The sequence below is a fragment of the Cataglyphis hispanica genome, chromosome 3 (assembly GCF_021464435.1).
Source record: "Cataglyphis hispanica isolate Lineage 1 chromosome 3, ULB_Chis1_1.0, whole genome shotgun sequence".
In the NCBI taxonomy this organism is placed as follows: Eukaryota; Metazoa; Arthropoda; class Insecta; order Hymenoptera; family Formicidae; genus Cataglyphis; species Cataglyphis hispanica.
The window spans coordinates 945,263-964,232 of NC_065956.1; the positions used below are offsets into that span (position 1 = coordinate 945,263).

The following is an 18,970-nucleotide window of genomic DNA, read 5'->3' on the forward strand; positions in this document are numbered from 1 at the left end:
AGGACTTCCGAATCACTTTCAAATTGTTCGATTGAAATCCATTTCAAATTAATAAATTCGATTAAATGGAGATATTAAATACAGACTAGATACTTTAAGCTTTAAGCAGTCAGATCATCTTATATTAAAACTATTTAATCTGTAATTTTGCCGAAAACACTTTTTCTTTTAAATTATTTCAACTTTTAAATGAGAAACGATTTGTTTACTATCTAAGGTACAAAATAAAAGCTTAATATAATTTTTATATAAATGGAATTTATCAATCAATTTTTCCAGAATTTAAAAACGTGAAAAAATTGAACTAGAAAACAAGAATTAAATTTCTCACTCGGCTATCAACAGGAATATATACAATGTGTTTATAAAGACATTTATTTTTATACAAAACTCGCATTACAAAAAGAGAAGCTTATGTATGTCTTATAAATACATTATTAATATATAATCATATTTACATATTTTATTATATTATATATTTCTACATTTATGTATATATATATATATATATATATATATATATATATATGTTTATAGGGTGCGCTAGATCGACGAAAACCTTTGAAAAAATCATCCCCTTAGAAAGAGGAATTGATCAGCGACCTAGTACTTTAGGAACTTGCCGATCTGTTTCGAGTGGTCGGAAACCGTTCGAGGAAATCACTCGTTGTGCAAAGTAAGATCGCTTAAATTAATAAATTAACCGGGATCGTTTCGTAAATTCGGAAATGTACAGGAAACGTTCGTGGCGTAAAAAGCCTTTCGCATCATACTCGCGCATACTCGATAGTGAGAATCGCATTCGTCTCGCAACGCTTATCGTTGATTGTAGTTGACTATTTGCTCGGATATCTTACAACATAACGATCGATACGACGATGATAGTGACCAGGTTTATCACGGGTATATAAAAAATTCCAGAGGATCCAGACGTATTCTTGAATTCGCTACAAGTCGTGTCATTCATTTCCGGTAGTGCCGTGTAATTCGGAAAGTTTTGAATATCTGCCGGCTTGAAACAAAAAATTAAGAAAAATATATAATAATAATAATAATAAAAATATATATATATATATATAATTATAAAAATTGTGAGTTTAATAATTTTTCTCAGCATTTATTGTTAGCTGGAAAATGCAAATACGATTTTAAACTTTGATTACAAATATTTTAATTGTATCGAGAGATTTTACCAATGCCAATTGATCGTCTCTTTTTCTGCAGAATGTCATATGCCTGCCGTGATAAAGATTATTTTCTATTGATCTTGCGAGCAATTCTTCCGTCCATGGCAAAGCCAGCATATGCTCAGCCATAGTGCGACCTGAAAATATTGAAGAAAACGTTAAAATATATTCTCTAAGGATTGCGTTATACACAAAATATTATGATGTATTTATGAATATTTTATTGATTTCTTATAATATTATTTCTATTATATATTTGTACCTCGGAATTCTTCGGGCTCCTCGATAATGAGTCGTGAAAAGATGTTATCATCTTCGCTCTCTTCCGTGTAATCTTTCATCGCTCTTAATGCAGACTCGTCTGTCGGTCTTGCGGCCGGATAAGCGAAAAGCTGTTGCTGATTGGTTGAAGGCAGAGTCAAATCAGTTCTGAAAAATAAACGATAAGTTTAAACCAAGATAAAAAGACGATAAAATCAATAGATTTTTGATAAGAAATATTACTCAATGCATGTATAATAAAATTGCAATAAATTTATCTTAATTAATATTGAAAAAACAAAATTAATATTTAAAAAATATATAATCTTTAAAAAAAAATATAATCTTTTTCAATAAGTAACTGAATTGAATTGAAAGATATCTTTTTTATTTATTAAATCAAAATATATCTGCAAGATAACTCACCCATTTATTAGGAACAGCTTCTCCAAGTATTCCATCGTCATCCCCCGAAAGCTGTGCACGCCGAGAGTCTTGAAAAGATCCCTGACGGGCGTCACGCTGTAGCAGCCGGCGAGCGGTGTCCTGGGATAATGCAGGACGAACGCCAGACACATCTCCTGGGTAGCCGCGTAGCCGCCTAGAGTCGGTTTCGTCCTGTTCAAAGTGCCGTAAACGCATTCCGCGACGAGCTCGTCCCCAGGTAACACCTTCACTTCCTTCTCCAGCGTATGGGATTGCTGGTAATCGAAATCAAAGTGATTGTCCTGGACGATCCTTGGTAATTCTTTACCACGTCGAATGTGCTTCAAGCTGAGACGACGTCCAGCTAAATGTGAATGCAGGACAACCGATACAATATTGATACCATCCTCGGGAAACATCTATGAAAAAAAAATTTCAAATCAACTCTTTTAGTTTTGTTATATTTTTTATTTTATTATTTTATGCACGTTGCAATTTCGAGCATGAATATTTATTGCAATAAAAGAAAGTATTAGAAATATAACAGGAACAATTCAGAATTGTAATAATGTGTGCCGAAAAATAGAAGTACTATTTTTTATTTTTTTAAATTTAATAAAGCACTGTTTTCAATTTTTCCATTTTAATTTCTTCCGTTACCATGTTTGTGCAGTGCGGAGTGCAGTATCCTGCGGTGGCGTATTCCTTCTGCTTCGGAGGCACTAAATGAAGAGGACTGACCGCCACGCCGGCCACAAGAATGCCCGCTTCCTGAGGACGAAGTTTCGGAGTCAAGTAGAGTCGTACGCCGCTGCTGTCAATCACTCTCTTCATACTCGGATTATTATAGTGCACTTCCAGCATGTAATACGAGCTCTCACCGTGTTCCGCTATAGGTATACCGACGTGTTCCGGCATCCACTCTCCTGCAAGACATCGTGCGATAAAAAAAAAATTTTACTTTTATTAAATTACTTATTGAAAAAAAAAAAAAGTTGAGTAATATTTGTCATTCAAAAATTTTCTTATTTGATTTTTCTTTAACGCTAAGATCGCGCGATACTTTCGCCGACATTCTGAACGTATTTTGCGGGGAATTTTGTGTAAATTATCTTGCCAAGGGGGACAGCAACTCGATCGTGGCTCCAACATACTCTTTGTCTTCACTTTGTAAATAATTTACCTTTACTACCACGAGCCCAAGCGAGGATGGGCTGCAGACACGATTCCCAAGCTCGAGGCATCGTCGGGCTGTAGCAGCGGGCACCCGCGATCCTGGCATGCTCACCGAGGATCGGCGACGTCGATGCGCACTCGTATAGGATCACGTGATGGACCAGATCCTCGTTAGCCTTCTCCACGAGCGGTGTATACTGAAATTGTAACGTATAGATAAATATATTCGCATAAATGCGTTCACTATCGATGTTCACTTCGCAATTTTTGACATTTGCACAAAAGAAATTTTGTTCGATTTTCCCCGATTTATAAAAATTATATTTAAATTTCTTTGAGGAGTCCCCCCCTCCCCCCTCCTCCTCCTCTAACGATGTCTCAAAGATCGATCCGACGAGAGTTTTACGGGATCCTGGGAACAGTCGCGAGCCTCTCTCCCGCGAGACCGCATTGACAGTCGGCCAACGTTTCGGTGTACGTAGTGACATCATTCCGGATCTCTTCTTTATTCTAATGACGCGCGCGTCCACGCCGGGCGACGTCCGGCATGAATGACCGTGATTCGTGAAGCACATACGAATCAGGCCCAACCTTTGCATGCCATCGCAGCCGTCGGGACTTATTCTCGAGAGGTTTGCGTCTACTTGAGAAACCTGTTAGCGAGAATTTGCATCGTCGTGTATTTACTTACCCCTATCATGTGGTGTTTCTCTCTCAGCCAGGAGGCCTTGAAGATCTTGCACCAGTAAACTGTGTCCGTGTCGTCCACCTCAAACTGCGAAAAAAAAATGATGAGAACATTAAATCGCAATTCCTTAATACATGCATGCACAGAATTAAGAAAGAGTCAGCGGCAATTTGGATTAAAATTAGAGTTTCATCATAAATAATTAATAATTGTGAAGTAAATAATAAATAATTATAAAGTAAAATCATTAATATCCGTGATTATTTTTTTTTTTTTTTTTTTTTTTTTTAGGATCAACTTCATCAAAATAGATATTATTTTTCATTGTGCTAAATAAAGCACATCAATAAATCTATTATGTTTTTGTTACATAATATATGAAGATACGAAAATATTAGAATATATAAAGAAAGAGAAAGCGTTTATCTCATTAATCTACCTGGTTAAGTTTTACGTCCCAGTGTCGTATATTCCGAGTTTCACGCGGTGGCGAATGTGCCGCAGCTGTCTTTAGCCTCAGGGCCTTCGCGCCTCGTCTATTCTCGTGCCATAGTGCCGTGTTTAATTCTGGATCGGTCGGATGTAGAGCCCACAGCACTTTGACGGTGTCCTCCTGAAATCATACAAGCGGCTTTCGTTGTTTAAAGCGGCGACAAACAATGTCGAAAGTGAAGCGCATTAACACGTGAAGGAACTTGGCATTTTGTAAAAAAAAAAAAAAAAAATTTGAAGAAATTTTATTTCTTTTGATAAATAATATTTATCAAACGCGGATTTATAGAGTGGCATGCAATTAGAAGCGGATACGTTGATGGCTAAAAGTTCGTGCCGCGGAGACAGAGGAGGGCGGGAGGGAAGGGGGGAGGGGGAACACGAAGACGGTATGTTAAATGCCTAAATACCGCCGCGGGAATTCGAAGCAGCGGTGGCGGGGGGCTCGGGACCCCTTAAAACCTGCGGGGCCCCTGCTTTTCGGGCATAAATCGAAAGAGGGTTCTTCGCGAATTCTACAGAGTCGCGACGGTTGTATAGTAAATCTTCCGTAACATTTCTCTCTCTCTCTCTCTCTCTCTCTCTCTCTCTCTCTCTCTCTCTCTCTCTCTCTCTCTCTCTCTGGCTTCCTCGAGCCCCTTAAGGACTCCGTTCGAGCCGGTACGAACTGCGAGTTATTGCGCGTAGCGAAACTTGCTTTCTTTGCACGCGTTTTAATTACAGAGTAGCGGATTAGAGGTCGGAAGGTAATTTGGCGTTAGCGAGGCGCGATAAATTTCCGGCTCTCGCTGCGTTAATGCACGCTTGCGAATTACTCTGGCATCCGAATGACTTCAATTACTTCAATTATATAATATTCGAAGCCACCGTAGGTTCAGAATCTGTAAAATTTATTTTAAGAATCCGAAATGCACCTCTGGGCATCTGGGTAAAATCAAATATTGGCAGCTTGTGCTTTTTGCGAATTATTTGAGACGTATTATTTTTTTTTTTTTTTTTAATATAGAGAAAGAAATATTTTATACAATCATAGAACAAAAAAAATTATTCACACTTAATTATAATAGAAATGTTTATATGTATGATCATTGTATATCATATTTAAATTATGTTTTAGCTGTTTGAGACTTACTGTGAGCTGGTGATCCTGAGGGTCACATGTCTGCCACTTCCTAGCAAACGTTACCGTGGTATGGGTCTCGTTTTGCGAACCGCCAAGTACTCGGACGTCCTGAGACGTGTCGGCAACTGGTGCGGCCTTCATCTCGATACCGTGCGAGTCCTGGAACACGAAGAGAAAGAGAGAGACGTTAGAATCATCGTCAGAGGGTTCAACGTACTTGTCGAAACAAGGCCCGCGGGCCCCGAAACTCGCTTCTTGTACTTTGGACAAGAGATCGAGAGCTTTATCGGGTCAGGTGAGTGCCAGGTGTTCGTATTCGCGGCAAACTGGGACTCTAGGGATTCTCCTGTCCGACGTAATTTATCATCCCAGCCTTACCTACTTTCTCTTTTACTTTGCTTAAGTAAAGTATGGTGAATGTGTCATTTTTTTATAAGTTACGCCACGATTTTCATTCACGCGTCAGCCAGCCTGAATGACGTTTAGGCGTCACAATAAAGAAGATATTGATACTCTTCCAATAAAATTATTTACGCTGAATGTATCACTTGCAGGTTATCAATTAATTAATTCAGAATTTATATTTCCATAATAAAAATGTTGAATTAAAAAATATATGTGAAATTTAAAAAATCACAAGTTAATAAGAAATCTCAATTTGAAAAGAAGAATGTGAATCAACAAGAAATTTATTTTTTATTAACTTTTTAAAAGTTTAAAGTCTGCATAATAAAAACATAATTTTTAATTGTATTCTTTCCACGAAAAAGTCAATTTCATCAAGAACTTTGCGGTAGGGAATTACGCGACAGATTTGCTACACTTTGTGACCACGCTGTTATGATTTTACGGAAAGACATTCAGAATTACCGGCCAATATTACAGAGACCGTCGATAAGGCGTTATACTTTGAAAAGAAAAGAGGGGAGCAATTTTCCAGCTGCGTTATGGTGTAAGCGCACGCGAGTAAGGGAGGCCGCAGGCGTTTAGGTCCGTTGGATCCCGGTTACGGTGGGGTGCATCCTGACGTTTGCACGCGGGGCGAGAGACGAGAGGCGAAACCCCCGAAGGGAAGTCTCCTTCCTGCTCGTAATGAATCCAAATAATTGCCGCAACATCGTCATGCCCGATGGAGTAGTACGTCTCTCGTAACGAGCACGTGTGGAAAGGAAATAGTAATAAATGCATCTCACAAAACGTTGCGAGAAACCGGTGGAAATGTGAATAAGAAAAGGTACAAGAGGAAAGAGGGAAGAGGACAGAGATTGATTGATTGTGCTGTCGTATTGTCCACATTTTATATGCTATCTTTGTTTGTCAATATTGACACCTTAATGAAAACTAATAATATTTATTTACGTCGTCTACGTATTTTTGACGTATGAAAGATGCGCGTAGAAATTATTATTTTAATACAGAAGAATTATACATTCTTAAAAAGACACGTTCAATTGATTGACCCGGAAATCTTGAAGTGTATTGTTGCCTCTCTTTCTGTGATACTGATTGAAAGTCTTTTGCAAACCGATAGATAGATTTAGGAGACCAATTGCTAAATCATTTTACGCTATGCTATAAAACAGTTATAATAAATTAATTTCTTTTTTCGATAAAAAGTTAAATATCTAATAGTAAGTGCTTTAAATATTGTGCTAAAATATCCAATATTTTTTTTTTTAACGTGTGTATAAATTAAAACCAGATGGGTAATATGACATAAAATGATTTTAAATGATACGATGTAGGCAACTCTTCCCTATGTATATAAAATATAGCATATTGTTACGCGTATAGGTGTCAGAAAATGTGTGCAGTGAATAGCGAATAATAAGCAGCGAGCAATTATTATATATATAGATTTTATCTCGAATTATATGACACAGTAGAAGAAAAACAAATGGCACGCGCGCTTTGTGATATTCTAGCATATTATAAATTCTCAATAAACGAAAATGGATCTTCCATTTTTTTAAACACTTTTTTTAACCTTTTAAAATAATTTGTTGTGTAGGGTGAATGTATTCGATTTTCGATCTTCAAGTAAAGATAAGTGGATTTTAATTACAATCAGTTTCGTCAGCGGGGGCTGACAACCTGACTGGCCGGGTGTCATAATAACACGCGTGCATAAATTTGCCCGGAAGGCTCTGCGAGAATCTTCCCCCTTTTTTTATCTCGATCACAGCGGTAGAGTCGCGTCTTCGCAATTTCGTGGGGTTCAAGTGCGTTCTCATGAAGTTCGTGACGGTTTTCTCATGGCATCCGGATATTCTCATCGCCATCAGGCTAATTATTACGGCCCTGGCGTTATGTTCGGTGATTAAAAGGTCTGTTATCCGAAAAGAAGGCTGTTTTTTTAATTAATTCATTCGATTGTTATCCAAAAATTGATATTTCACAACTGAATCTATTCTTTAACGTGCGAGGCTCTCACGCTAATTTTTAATGGTAAATCTGAGTTAATTATTTTAACATCTACATATATCGTCCAGTTCCTTTCATAGCTTCACGCGAATAAGTTATTTCGAGAGATAAGATCGAATCATAAAGGTAATAACGCTCACGTTATCTATCGACATTAATTTATCGAGAATAAGTTCAAAATAACACGGGTGATTCGCGCGCATCTGGGAACCAGTTAGGTATCTCTAGGAAAAGCCGCTTGAAAAGGAAAAAAAAAAAAAGGGAAGAAGAGGAAACATTGTCGATTCCCACGGTGGATTATCGCAACTGTCTGCGCCGGGACGAAAAATGCCGCAAAGTAGCTCGTTAGACGAAAATATTATGCAAACGACCCGCCGAGGTGCAAGCCGGGTTGGCTCTCTCACTGATACCTGATTTTTTTCCGATTGTGAGTCACGACGACGCCAACGATGGGTCCCGTGTTGCCGATTTAAAAAACGTTTTCTCTTGCGCCGCAGGATAACGAATACGTCGTCCACGATGTCATTATCGCAATCCTCGCGCGATGCGCTACTATTCAAGGCTCGTTAGTCAAATCGACAACTTCATCGACGCGACGAGAAGAGAGATGAAGAGATTGCAATTTAGATCGTCAGAATCTAACAGAGGATCGAGAAGACGATCGAGGGACGTCTTCGATCCTCGTTTGGAACAGCACGCACGCCTATGGGATGCGGAAAATTAATTCGACGGATGTGACGTCACGGACCGACACGATTGTGCTTCCTGCGCGAGCCTCCCGAGAGGCTTCTCCACTCGCGTCACATGCGAGTTCTCCTCGCAAGGCGTTCCCAAGATACGGGCAAGGATACGGGGGTCCTTGAGCGGTGACGCGGATTCTCCTCTGCGAGACATTCTTTCTCACCGCATATCTAATCGACTTTTTATTTATCTATCGCAATGTGAGATTCATGAGATATTGCTATAAGTGTGACATGAGCCAAGAGATGAAAAAATTCTTCTCGAGTTCTTTTAAAGAATCGTGACCGATTTAAAGACCTTTAAATTGGCAAAGAGACATCACATCATGGTTCTCACATCACAAGTTATTCATATTAGGATTAAGATCGGGATTAAGATCGTCAGTCGAAGATCCTTCTCGGATGACGCCTCGACGAGAAGATAAAAATAGGACGTCAGAGATTATATACCGTTTTCCCGCGGTTTCGCTTCGTTCACACCGGACCTCTCTCATATAAATATACCGATCGGTGTCTTTCTACGCGAGACGCGAGATCCCAAAATCCCGCTCGCAAATATTCCGTGAAATGTTTTTACGTGGGATGGATCGTAGTGTCCGCGAAAAAGGAAACGCCGCCGTGTTGTCGCTTTGTGCCCCGAAAACGGTTCCCATGGATCCCATGGTGCTGGAGAAAAAGGAAGGAATGTCTTGGAAGAGGCGCCACTAGGAGAGAATGTTCGCCAGGTGTTTTGGTAGTAGCCTCTTCTTCATTTTTCCTCCTTCTCTCTTTCCTTTCTCTCTCTCTCTCTCTCTCTCTCTCTCTCTCTTGCACTTTGAAATATATGTGCATTTGGGTCGCCCTCTCCCCTCCCTTGTTCCTCTTCCTTCCTTCTTCCACCGCTGTCCTCTTTTGCTTAGCTTGCTTCTTTTATATCTTGTGCGTCTCTACACCTTTCTCTTTCTCTCTTTCTCTTTCACTCTCAACTCGCTGGTGAAACCAACCGCACTTTCCGTTCTTCTCTCCTTTTCTCTCCTCTTCGCATTTGGTACCTTTTCCCCTCCTTCTCGTCCGAATCTCCTTTTTACCACCTGGCAGAACAGCAGCTGGTAGCAGTTTGTTCCTCGGGGAGAAGGGATAAAGGATTTCTCTTTCCTTCAGGAAACTCTGGAGAAACGCATAGCGAACGATGACAAAATTTACGCAAATTACTTGCAGATTTCTAACTCGGATGCGACTCGTGTAATTTAATTGCATCATCATAAAGATGAAACGGATAAACTTGATTCTTGAAATATTTATGTATAATTTAATTGTCATGTTATGTGGAAAAATTAATTTAAATAGTTGGAGATGATGGCAGTACAGCTTCTTATATATATCTCATATTATTTATTTATTATTATTTTAATATATTTTATAATAGTATTATATATATAAAACTTTTTTCCTTTTTAATGCTTATGAGCAAAACAACTTAATGAATATTAAGAAATCTATAATAATATTACAGTATTGAAATAAATCAACACCGTGCGATTATTATGGTAGGCGGGATAGGGAATCTCGCAATTTTTCTCTTTCAAACTGATTTAATTTATTCTGTTTTTAAGACAGAGAAATTATGATTGTGTGGAGCTTTTAGTCGCGATTCCGGTGCCGGTTCTCACGTGTCGCGCGGTCCCGGGGCGTCGAAGAAGCGCGTATACGCGGTTAAGCGCAATTACGCGCGGCGAGTCGTTAAGGCTCATCGTGGCCGGTTTTACGAGCGGTTACGTGGAATAATAATCAACGAATTAAAATGCGGTTGGAAGCCCCTCTCGCTCCCCCTCTCGTTGGGGAGGCGCCCGCTCTGCCGCCACTCGGGGGTGCGCGCGTCCCCCGCAATTTGTTCGGCAGACCGCTTAACGATCCTCGCGGTTACTACTTTAATCGCGCGTGGAATTTCTACTCTCACCGGACGCACCGATCGACTTAAAGAGTCGCAGTAAGAACCTCCGTCTCGATACGGTGAATAAAGTTTGAAATTGCGTTTTAGAGTCGTTTCTAAGAGTCGTATATTTCTCTCGAAAAAACATCTGATCGATTACAGATATAGTAATCCGATAATTAAAACTCCTAAGATATTTGATAAAATGCTATATTATTAAATAACAGATGTGTCAGTTATCTTTCGCATTAAATCAAGGTTTAATGTTTTGAATGACACATTTTAAACAGTGAAATAATTTAAATAAATTATACGTCTTCATTTTTTTGGTATATGAGTGCTTCTGCGAACTAGCGATAGTTCGACCACTAATAGCGCTAAAAAGGGGGTTATTTTCATCGTGTCGATACATATTACTAGTAATTACACCATTAACATCGGCATAGAAAGTACAAGAAAAAATTCAATAATAAATAAAGAGAAAAATAGGAGAATGCTTATTCAGGACGTTAATTTCAAAGTTCTAATATTGAGCTGCTTTTTGATTCTTACGACGGAAGTAGAGAAGAATATCCGCACTATCTATACTTATTTTTTTTCTATCAGTTTTCGGAAATGAATATTTCAGGATTATTGTTCTAATGCGTGAGCATTTTATATCAAAAAAATTAGATCGAGTCTACATCGATCTATGAAATTGATATCGATAAAAAGAGATTATGAACTATTAGAAATTATAATACAGCTTTCGATCCATATATTCTTTTTATTTTTAAGAGAAAAGCTAATATTGTTTTCATATAAATAACAATATAAATATAAATATTTTTTATTATAAATTTTACAAATTTCTTTAATCTAAATCAATATAAATAATTATTCTTTCGTCATTAATTATTTTTCCTAAATTTTTCCTCTTGCGAGATAAAATCTCTACGCTCTATACTTTCTAGTATCGAGGAGCTTTCACAGTAGACATTACTCTTGTAGACCGGTTTATGTTGTATAATGTTGCCTACTAAAAGATATCTCGCTCGAAAAATGCAACGAGTTTGCCAGCTGGATGGCATCATTGAACGTGAGAACTTGGACACATTAACACTTTTCATAACCGGAAAACGAGAAATAGCTCGCAACGTTTAAATGTATCGATGTTAATTGCAATTTTTTAAATTAATAATCTGCTATCACTGTGGGGGGTTTCTCCATATCTGTCACGACAAGTTGTGTCACAGACGTTGCAAAATTATCGGGCCCTTGCCCGAAGAGCGGGGCCTTACATTACGAGAAGAGAGAACACGGAGAAGATCACGGTAAGAAATGTACGACAATTCAGGTACGTGGCTCCGAGGGGTGGTTCACCGAGGCTCAACGAATCGCACGGTACGATATTTTATTTGACTAGGATGAACCGGTTCCGCGACGCGAGAATCGTAAATCATATGGCTGGGTCATGTCAAGAATTCTGGAATAGCAATAAGCGCCTCGTTTTTCGTTTATCAATCCGTTCAATTGATTATATAATCGATACTTCTGTTCAATGTACCCTCTGGTCCCAAATTCCGTTATACTTGGAATAAGAAGGGGCAAAGGAAATCGTACGATATTTTTAAAAAAGCCAATCGAATATATTTTTTATCAAGAACGCGTTAATTCTGGATATTTTTAAAATTCTCTAATATTATACAGCATTACTAAAAAAAAAAAGGAAGCTTCTTATAAAAAAGGGAGAACGCTTCGAGGAAGCATCGACTGAGATACACGCACGCCACCAAGCGTACGAGGTTAATTTTAATTCGTGAAATATTCTTCTTCGAAAGGGAATTTCCTTTCGAATCTCCTTTTCGTCGCCGCAAAGAACCACGGTGTAATGCGTGAAACGAGATAAAGCGGAACCGACCGGACGACTTCTACGACACGAAGAAGAAGAAGAAGAAGAGGAAGCGAGGCAAGGGAAGCGATGATTAGCGCGAAGACGGATCAGATAGACAAATTCTCCGGCGAATTCCTGGTCTCTCCTTTGCACGGCACAGATAATACCGGGTTGTAGAGGTAAACATCTCGTTGTTGTTGACGCCTAAGCCGTACGGCGTGGCGCAACGCAATAACATAAAGTAAAGTCGAGCAGCTGGCTGACCCACCTTCGGGGCATTTGGAGATATATAAATTACCGACGTCCCTTCTACCTATATCACACCTCTCTGCTTCTTTCACATACGCACCTTTTCCGCACCGCTAATCGCGCCATTAATACACGCTACCGACGTGACGAATCTTTATTGCACCTCGAGGCAAGCTATCTACGATTGTTTCTTTCACAGGTAAAAATAACATGGAAACAAATTTTGTCTCTCTCATATTTAGATAATTTTTTTTTTATCTCGTGCTGTTTTTTAAACGATAAAATTTTTAAAGTTTTTTAACGATACGTTAAATAATAGACGATTGATAATTAATAATAATCAATTGCGATATTGCGAGAAGTCTTTTTTTCATCACACATTAGCCATATTACTTTTTTATTCTTTTATTTGAGAATTTTGAAACGCGACGTGATAATCATTAATCACCACTAATCCGGTTATCGTGCAAGACACGTTAAGGATTTTATTTTTGCGTTTCTTCGGCATGTACGATGCGCTTTGTGAGAAGATAGCGGCCGGGTATCTCGCGCGGGAGGGGTCGACGTGAAGTGGGATTGGAAAAGAACGAAAACGTGTTGGCCGGTGGTAGAAAACGAAGAAGAGGGATCGTCCGGGATAATGAGAAAAAAATCGCAGCGAAATCTCTCTCTCTCTCTCTCTCTCTCTCTCTCTATCTGGTAGAAGAAGGTGGCGGAGGAAGAGGAGGAGGAGGCCCGTCCATGCACCGTTGCGCTCGACTGTCCATCCCGTCCGTCTGTCCGTACGTCCTGGACAGAGGCCCGTCGCGGTCGGCCCTTGGGATCGGAGGATGGACGGATCGCAGATTACGTACATTTCAGATTCGCTCGCGCAGCGACTCGTGTTTCCCGGCGCGGTAATAAATTACGATCGTAATCGTCGTGTACGCGCGCACGCATTCTCGGTCACGCTGAACGACGCCCGGTCGTCCTTAAACTCTTCCACCGGCTTGGCTGCCGATGAGGCCCATTCACGCACCTCGTATCCGTATCCGCCGGCGAAACTCTTCGAACTCAAGCGATTAATTAATTATTCGACTTGATTATTTCGCGAATCCTTCCTGATCCTGCTCAATCGGGATATCGATTAAATTGAAGATTTAACACGATGCATTTTTATTTTCCAATTTAATTCGATTTAATTCAGTCTCTCTCTTTCAAGCGCATATTTTATTTGCATTTTACCTTTGATCGGCGAAATCTATTAAGAAATCTCAATACGTCTATCTTCGGAGTTTTCAGGATCCGAGGTATCGCCGTTTCATTTCACCAGACCCGAGACTATCCTTTCGTCCTTCTCGGCAGCGATGCTCAAAGATTCGCGCGCACGGCCCCCCCGCCGACGATGTCTGGAGGCCTTGACTGGGCCCCTAACTCCGAGCATACCTGGCGGGCCCTCCCTTCGCCCTCTCGCTGCCGATCCTCGCAGCACGACTACACGGCCACGGCAAATTCATATACGCAATCCTTATATCCACATTGAATGTGTATCCTTCGCCGCCGGCGCTTTCAACCTCCGGGGCGTCTGAATCCGAGTTTAAGTGCATCGCATGTCGGTGCAACAGGTACGGACGTACAGATGATATTTGTCAAACGTGAATTTCCTTATGAAACATCATTGTGCATATATATGTGCATGTGAGATACCGCCAACGAGCCACAAATTGTCGCCTCAACGGGGGGTCGCCTGTGCGCGCCGATTATCATGGCCTCGATTAAAAACACCTTGTTTCTTGTAAGAAAGAAGTTGATTTGCATGGCACTATCTTTTAAATTACAAAAGATTTCAAAAATTATATATATGTATATATTTAACATATATTTAAAAATTATTGCAATCGTGCGTTTCCTTGCAAGGCAAATTTAATAATTGATAAAATATATAATTTTTTTTTAAATACTTTTCCAAGAAAATATATATTTAATTAATCGATGCAATATATATATATATATGTATTTAAAAAAAAATTATATATTTTATCAATTATTAAATTTCCCTTGCAAGGAAACGCACGATTGCAATAATTCTATACGCACGTTTCTATTAATTAACGCAATGACGAATTACTTTTACGTTGATGAGAGCTATATAGGTCCAGTCTCGGGACCGTTTCGTCGGGAGATTTACAATTCGTCAAGGTAAGAAGGGCACGGGGATAGATCGATCGCCGAAGAAACGCACGGCGAGAGGCCGCCGGTCGGACGTAAATTTATCACGACGTTATCTCGTCCGTGGTGGAATCACGTTCGTTAATTTTATTCCGGTCTTTCTTGGATCCATGCCTCCCCTCCTCCATCCTTTCCCTCGCTATCCCTCGGTATGTCTTTTTGTGTCCATCCTCTTTTCTCCCAATCGTCTCGTCGTTGGGACAAAGATCAGGTAAATCGAGTCACGAAAGTTCAAAATCGATAGAAACGCGGCTCATTCGTTTGCCCTAGATTTTATTTCGGACAGATTTAGAATTCGCCCGGTATACATATCGCGTGACTCTCATGAAACCGCATTTTAATCTTTTCTAAAGAGGCAAGAGGCAAAGCGCGAATTAACTGTGGAGGAAAGAGGATTTTTCGCGAAAAGAGAGTCGCTTTGCAATCTGGACTAACACTAGTCTTCGGTAAAGTTGAAATCAATTCGTCTTACGGTAGAAGGAAAACGAAAAAGAAAAGGATGCTGTTACGAAGCCGAATAGTATAAGAAACGACCGAATAAATTCCGCGTTTTCAACCTCCGTGTTAAACTGAGGACAAACGGCGGTCTTTCCTCGAGAAGGAATTCCTCGAGCGACGATATAAGGCCGGGTGTCGTCAAGCGTAATGAATATAAATTTAATTAAGATTAGGATTTCGAAGAAGAGCAGGGTCCAGGCCGAAGCAGGTTCTGTGAGCCCGGATCTTCATCGTCTCTTCGCCTTTCGGTGCTCTGGTACCTGGTCACCAATTAAAACGTCTCGTGCCACCTTTTTCGGAATTTTAATTGTCACGCGGTATTATTATTCTACACCATAATAGATAATAATTACATGTGCTATTATTTTTGCCGATCAAAATTATTATTACTGACGGGCGTATAATTTCTTCTCGTAACAAGTTTACCGTCCTACGCATTTTTCAAAGGGTACTCGCGACATGGTCATCATGCATTTGGGCGAAGACGGCTTCATCGGACGTCATGATGCCGCGTTAATTAACGTTTCTCATTAATACGATCGGTTGCGTGAGCAGGCTTCGAAAGCGATTTTGTTCGAGTGGAGAAATGCGGCTCGGGTCTAGTCGTGATACTCCTTTTGTTGTTTCTCCCTCTTCTATCGAAGCCTGGCGCAGATCTTTCAAGCTCGACCTCCCCTTTCTGTTCCGACCGCCTTCTTAATCTTCCTTTAATTCCCCGGCTTTCTCGTTTCTTTAGCTCCTTTTTCCATCCTTTCGTTTTCTTCCTTTCGCCTCTTCGTTGTGTGCTTTTTCTACTCTTCTTCTTCTTCTTCTTCCTCTTCCTCCTCACCATCTCGTTCTCCTCTCTTTGTTGTCGCCCCCTTTTTGTATCTTCCTATCTTCCTGCTTCGCGGCCTTTCACCGGCTCTCTTCGCCGGAGAAGAGATATGCGCCGACAGGTTTCGAACTGTCTCGTATCTCATGGGGAGCTGCTTCGGCGCGAAATCAAGCTGAGGAGGTTTGTTTCTTCGTCCATACTTTTTCCGCTCGAACATTTCCGATATTGACGTATCGTCGTCAAGAGCAATCAAAATTATGTGTGGCAATTTTATCCTCTAAAGTATTTGATTAAAAATATTAGAAAAGTTCTATTTTATATGTATATGTTTCAAGAAAATCACAATTTTATTATATTTCGTATTAAAAAGATTTTATTTCAGTTAATTACAAAATTGTGTGTTTGATTACTTTGTAGACTTTGAAAAATTTCCTTTCGCACAATTTCGAATTTTATCCTTCTTTCCTTCTCTCATCTAACAATAAGTTATTTTCTATAATAATTACGCACGGAGCTGTACTTTGATTTAATCATTGAAGTGACTCACGGAGAGAAGTAATCGCGTAGAGAAAAGCGTAGAGAGACCATGTCGACTCCGCTCGATTGCATATATGTTGCACAATCGATAGACGACGATAAGAAGAAAACGAGTCCTTCCCACGCGATTGAACGACGAGACGGCGATTCATCAGTCCATCTAGTTAGATCGCGATCGCTTTATTAATCCTTGTTCACATTCTCATACCTACACAAATTGCTTTTTGCGCGATGACCGCGTTTATTTCACGTTGCAATCGTGTGAAAATAATTTGCCGTGTGTGTAAAACATCAATAATCGCGGAGAGAAAAATTGTTTTACAAAAATCTTTATACATTAATTCAGTTTTGAATTAATTTTTTATTAAAACAATTAACCTTTTAAAGAGTTAATTACTTAAAAAAACTGTTTTAGAAAAATCAATAATAAATAATGTATTTTCGTATATATGTATAGTGTATTAAAAGTGAAAAAATTTTCTCTGTCTCTCTCTCTCTCTCTCTCTCTTTATTTCTCTATTTCGTTGATTATGTGATATTATTATAATATATAAGAAATCGTAACAAGAACATGATAATATAGACATATGAATCTACTTGGTCAGCAGATCGAAATTATGCGGTTCCGATACCTTTTTGTACGACGAGGGCCGTCCGATCTTTTCAGACATCGAGATTTATCGATCATCCAGTCGCCTTCCTATCAATCAACGACCATCGTGAAATCAGAATAGCCTGGTAAAAGATTGACTTACCAGTAGATTGACAACGCCAGTGTGATCGTCCACCCAAGCGAGTAAGATATCGGCACCCATCATGTGGCCTTTTTCGTTGAAACCGATGCCGACGTAGCCCAGGATCTTAGCGGTGACCCTGAATGTCACTTCCTCCTCGTCCGAAGGATCCCACTCGAGGATTACGTCACCGTCCTCGTCGAGCTTCTCGTACCTAGTGAACTTTGGCATCTTGGCATTAAATATTCCTCGATTAACTCCACCTTTTTTCGCGCTTCTTCTAGATCTCATTCTTATCTTTGTCCTCGTCTTGTTCTTGATGAGATCCATTTTTACGGCAGAAGCGTACTTATACGTCTTTGACATTTTATCCCATAGTTTCGGCATTCTTCTCTTCCTTGGTATCCTCGGCTTCGCTTTGATTTGCTCGTTCTCGCTGATGATTTCGAACTGAGAATTCTCCTCGTCCTCCGTCTCTTCGAAATCCTTCCATTCTTCCAATGGAATCTCTTCTACAGGTTCTAGAGGTTTGTCAAGGATGTCTTCGACATTAGTCTGATTCTCCAGAATGATTCTCCAAAAGGGAAATTCCCCCTTCAACGCTTCTTCTTGTCCTTCGATCGTCACATAATGCGAAGAATTATTCGATTCTGTTTCGTCTTTAACGATATCAGATATCGATTTTGTAGTGTCGATTTCGATCAGCGCTTGCGAATTTTCAGCTTCGGCAATGATCGTTGTTTCATCAGGATATTTCAAATCCTGTGTTGTAGTCGAGAGCATTTCGTGTTGATCAGGATCAGAATTCTCCTCTCGCTTATTCGGATAGTCTAAAGCGTCATTTTGGTAAGAGATCTTCTTCTTGGCTTTCCATTGCCACCTCTCATCCATGTCCAATTGCTTCATCAAATCATCCAACAGCAATTTGTCGTATTTGAGGCTCCTCCTTATCCTTCGGGAAATGGGAAACATGCGATGCCGCTTGTTATTATACAACTTCGTCCTCATGGTCTCGTCCATGTGCTGGACGTAGAGATCCATCAGATCGCACTTGACGATCCAGCACGCGATCAACGTCACGATCACTCTGAGTAGCAACATCTTCCTTTTTTGTTTCCTGATTCTTCATACGATCATTTAAACAAATCCTGTCGTCTGTTTCACTGTCAATATTAAAGCCATTAATTTGTCTGTTTCCTTCTCTCTCTCTCTCTCTCTCTCTCTCTTTCTGCTTCTATCTAATTAAATATATTTATACACGCAACACTGAAATTTAATTTATCACTATCATTTTTTTAGCTGTTATAAAAATCAAATTCAATTTTAATCTGAAAAACTCTTAATTATTTATCGCAAGCATCGTGCGCTTGTAAGTTTCAGAAGAAAAGAATTTCTTTTCACGGGAAAGAGTTTCCTTGATCTTGTTTTATCGGTATGTCAATTTTGATACTAATGTCTGAAACCTTACACCGATCTATCTTGCGCAACAAAAATTCAGATAATTCGAAATGCCTTGAGCACTAGTTTCTTTCACGATTTTTCGTTAATTCGATTCCCAACATGAACAACAACTGGACTCGGGAACGATCCTCCAAACATGTTGCGCGCACGACAGTTGTGCCGGGACT

The 18,970-nt window shown here is 39.7% G+C and overlaps 1 protein-coding gene across 1 annotated transcript; it reads right to left on the reverse strand.

Annotated features, from left to right (window-relative positions):
- Positions 1–399: 399 nt before the first annotated feature.
- LOC126848496 (MOXD1 homolog 1) lies at positions 400–18,970 on the reverse strand. Its single transcript, XM_050589471.1, has 10 exons — positions 17,364–18,970; positions 5,363–5,512; positions 4,178–4,351; positions 3,742–3,825; positions 3,058–3,247; positions 2,535–2,800; positions 1,875–2,293; positions 1,450–1,616; positions 1,194–1,324; positions 400–1,012 (listed from the first exon to the last, which is right to left on the reverse strand). The coding sequence occupies exons 1-10, from the start codon at positions 18,441–18,443 to the stop codon at positions 854–856; spliced, it is 2,820 nt and encodes a 939-aa protein (XP_050445428.1). The 5' UTR covers positions 18,444–18,970; the 3' UTR covers positions 400–853.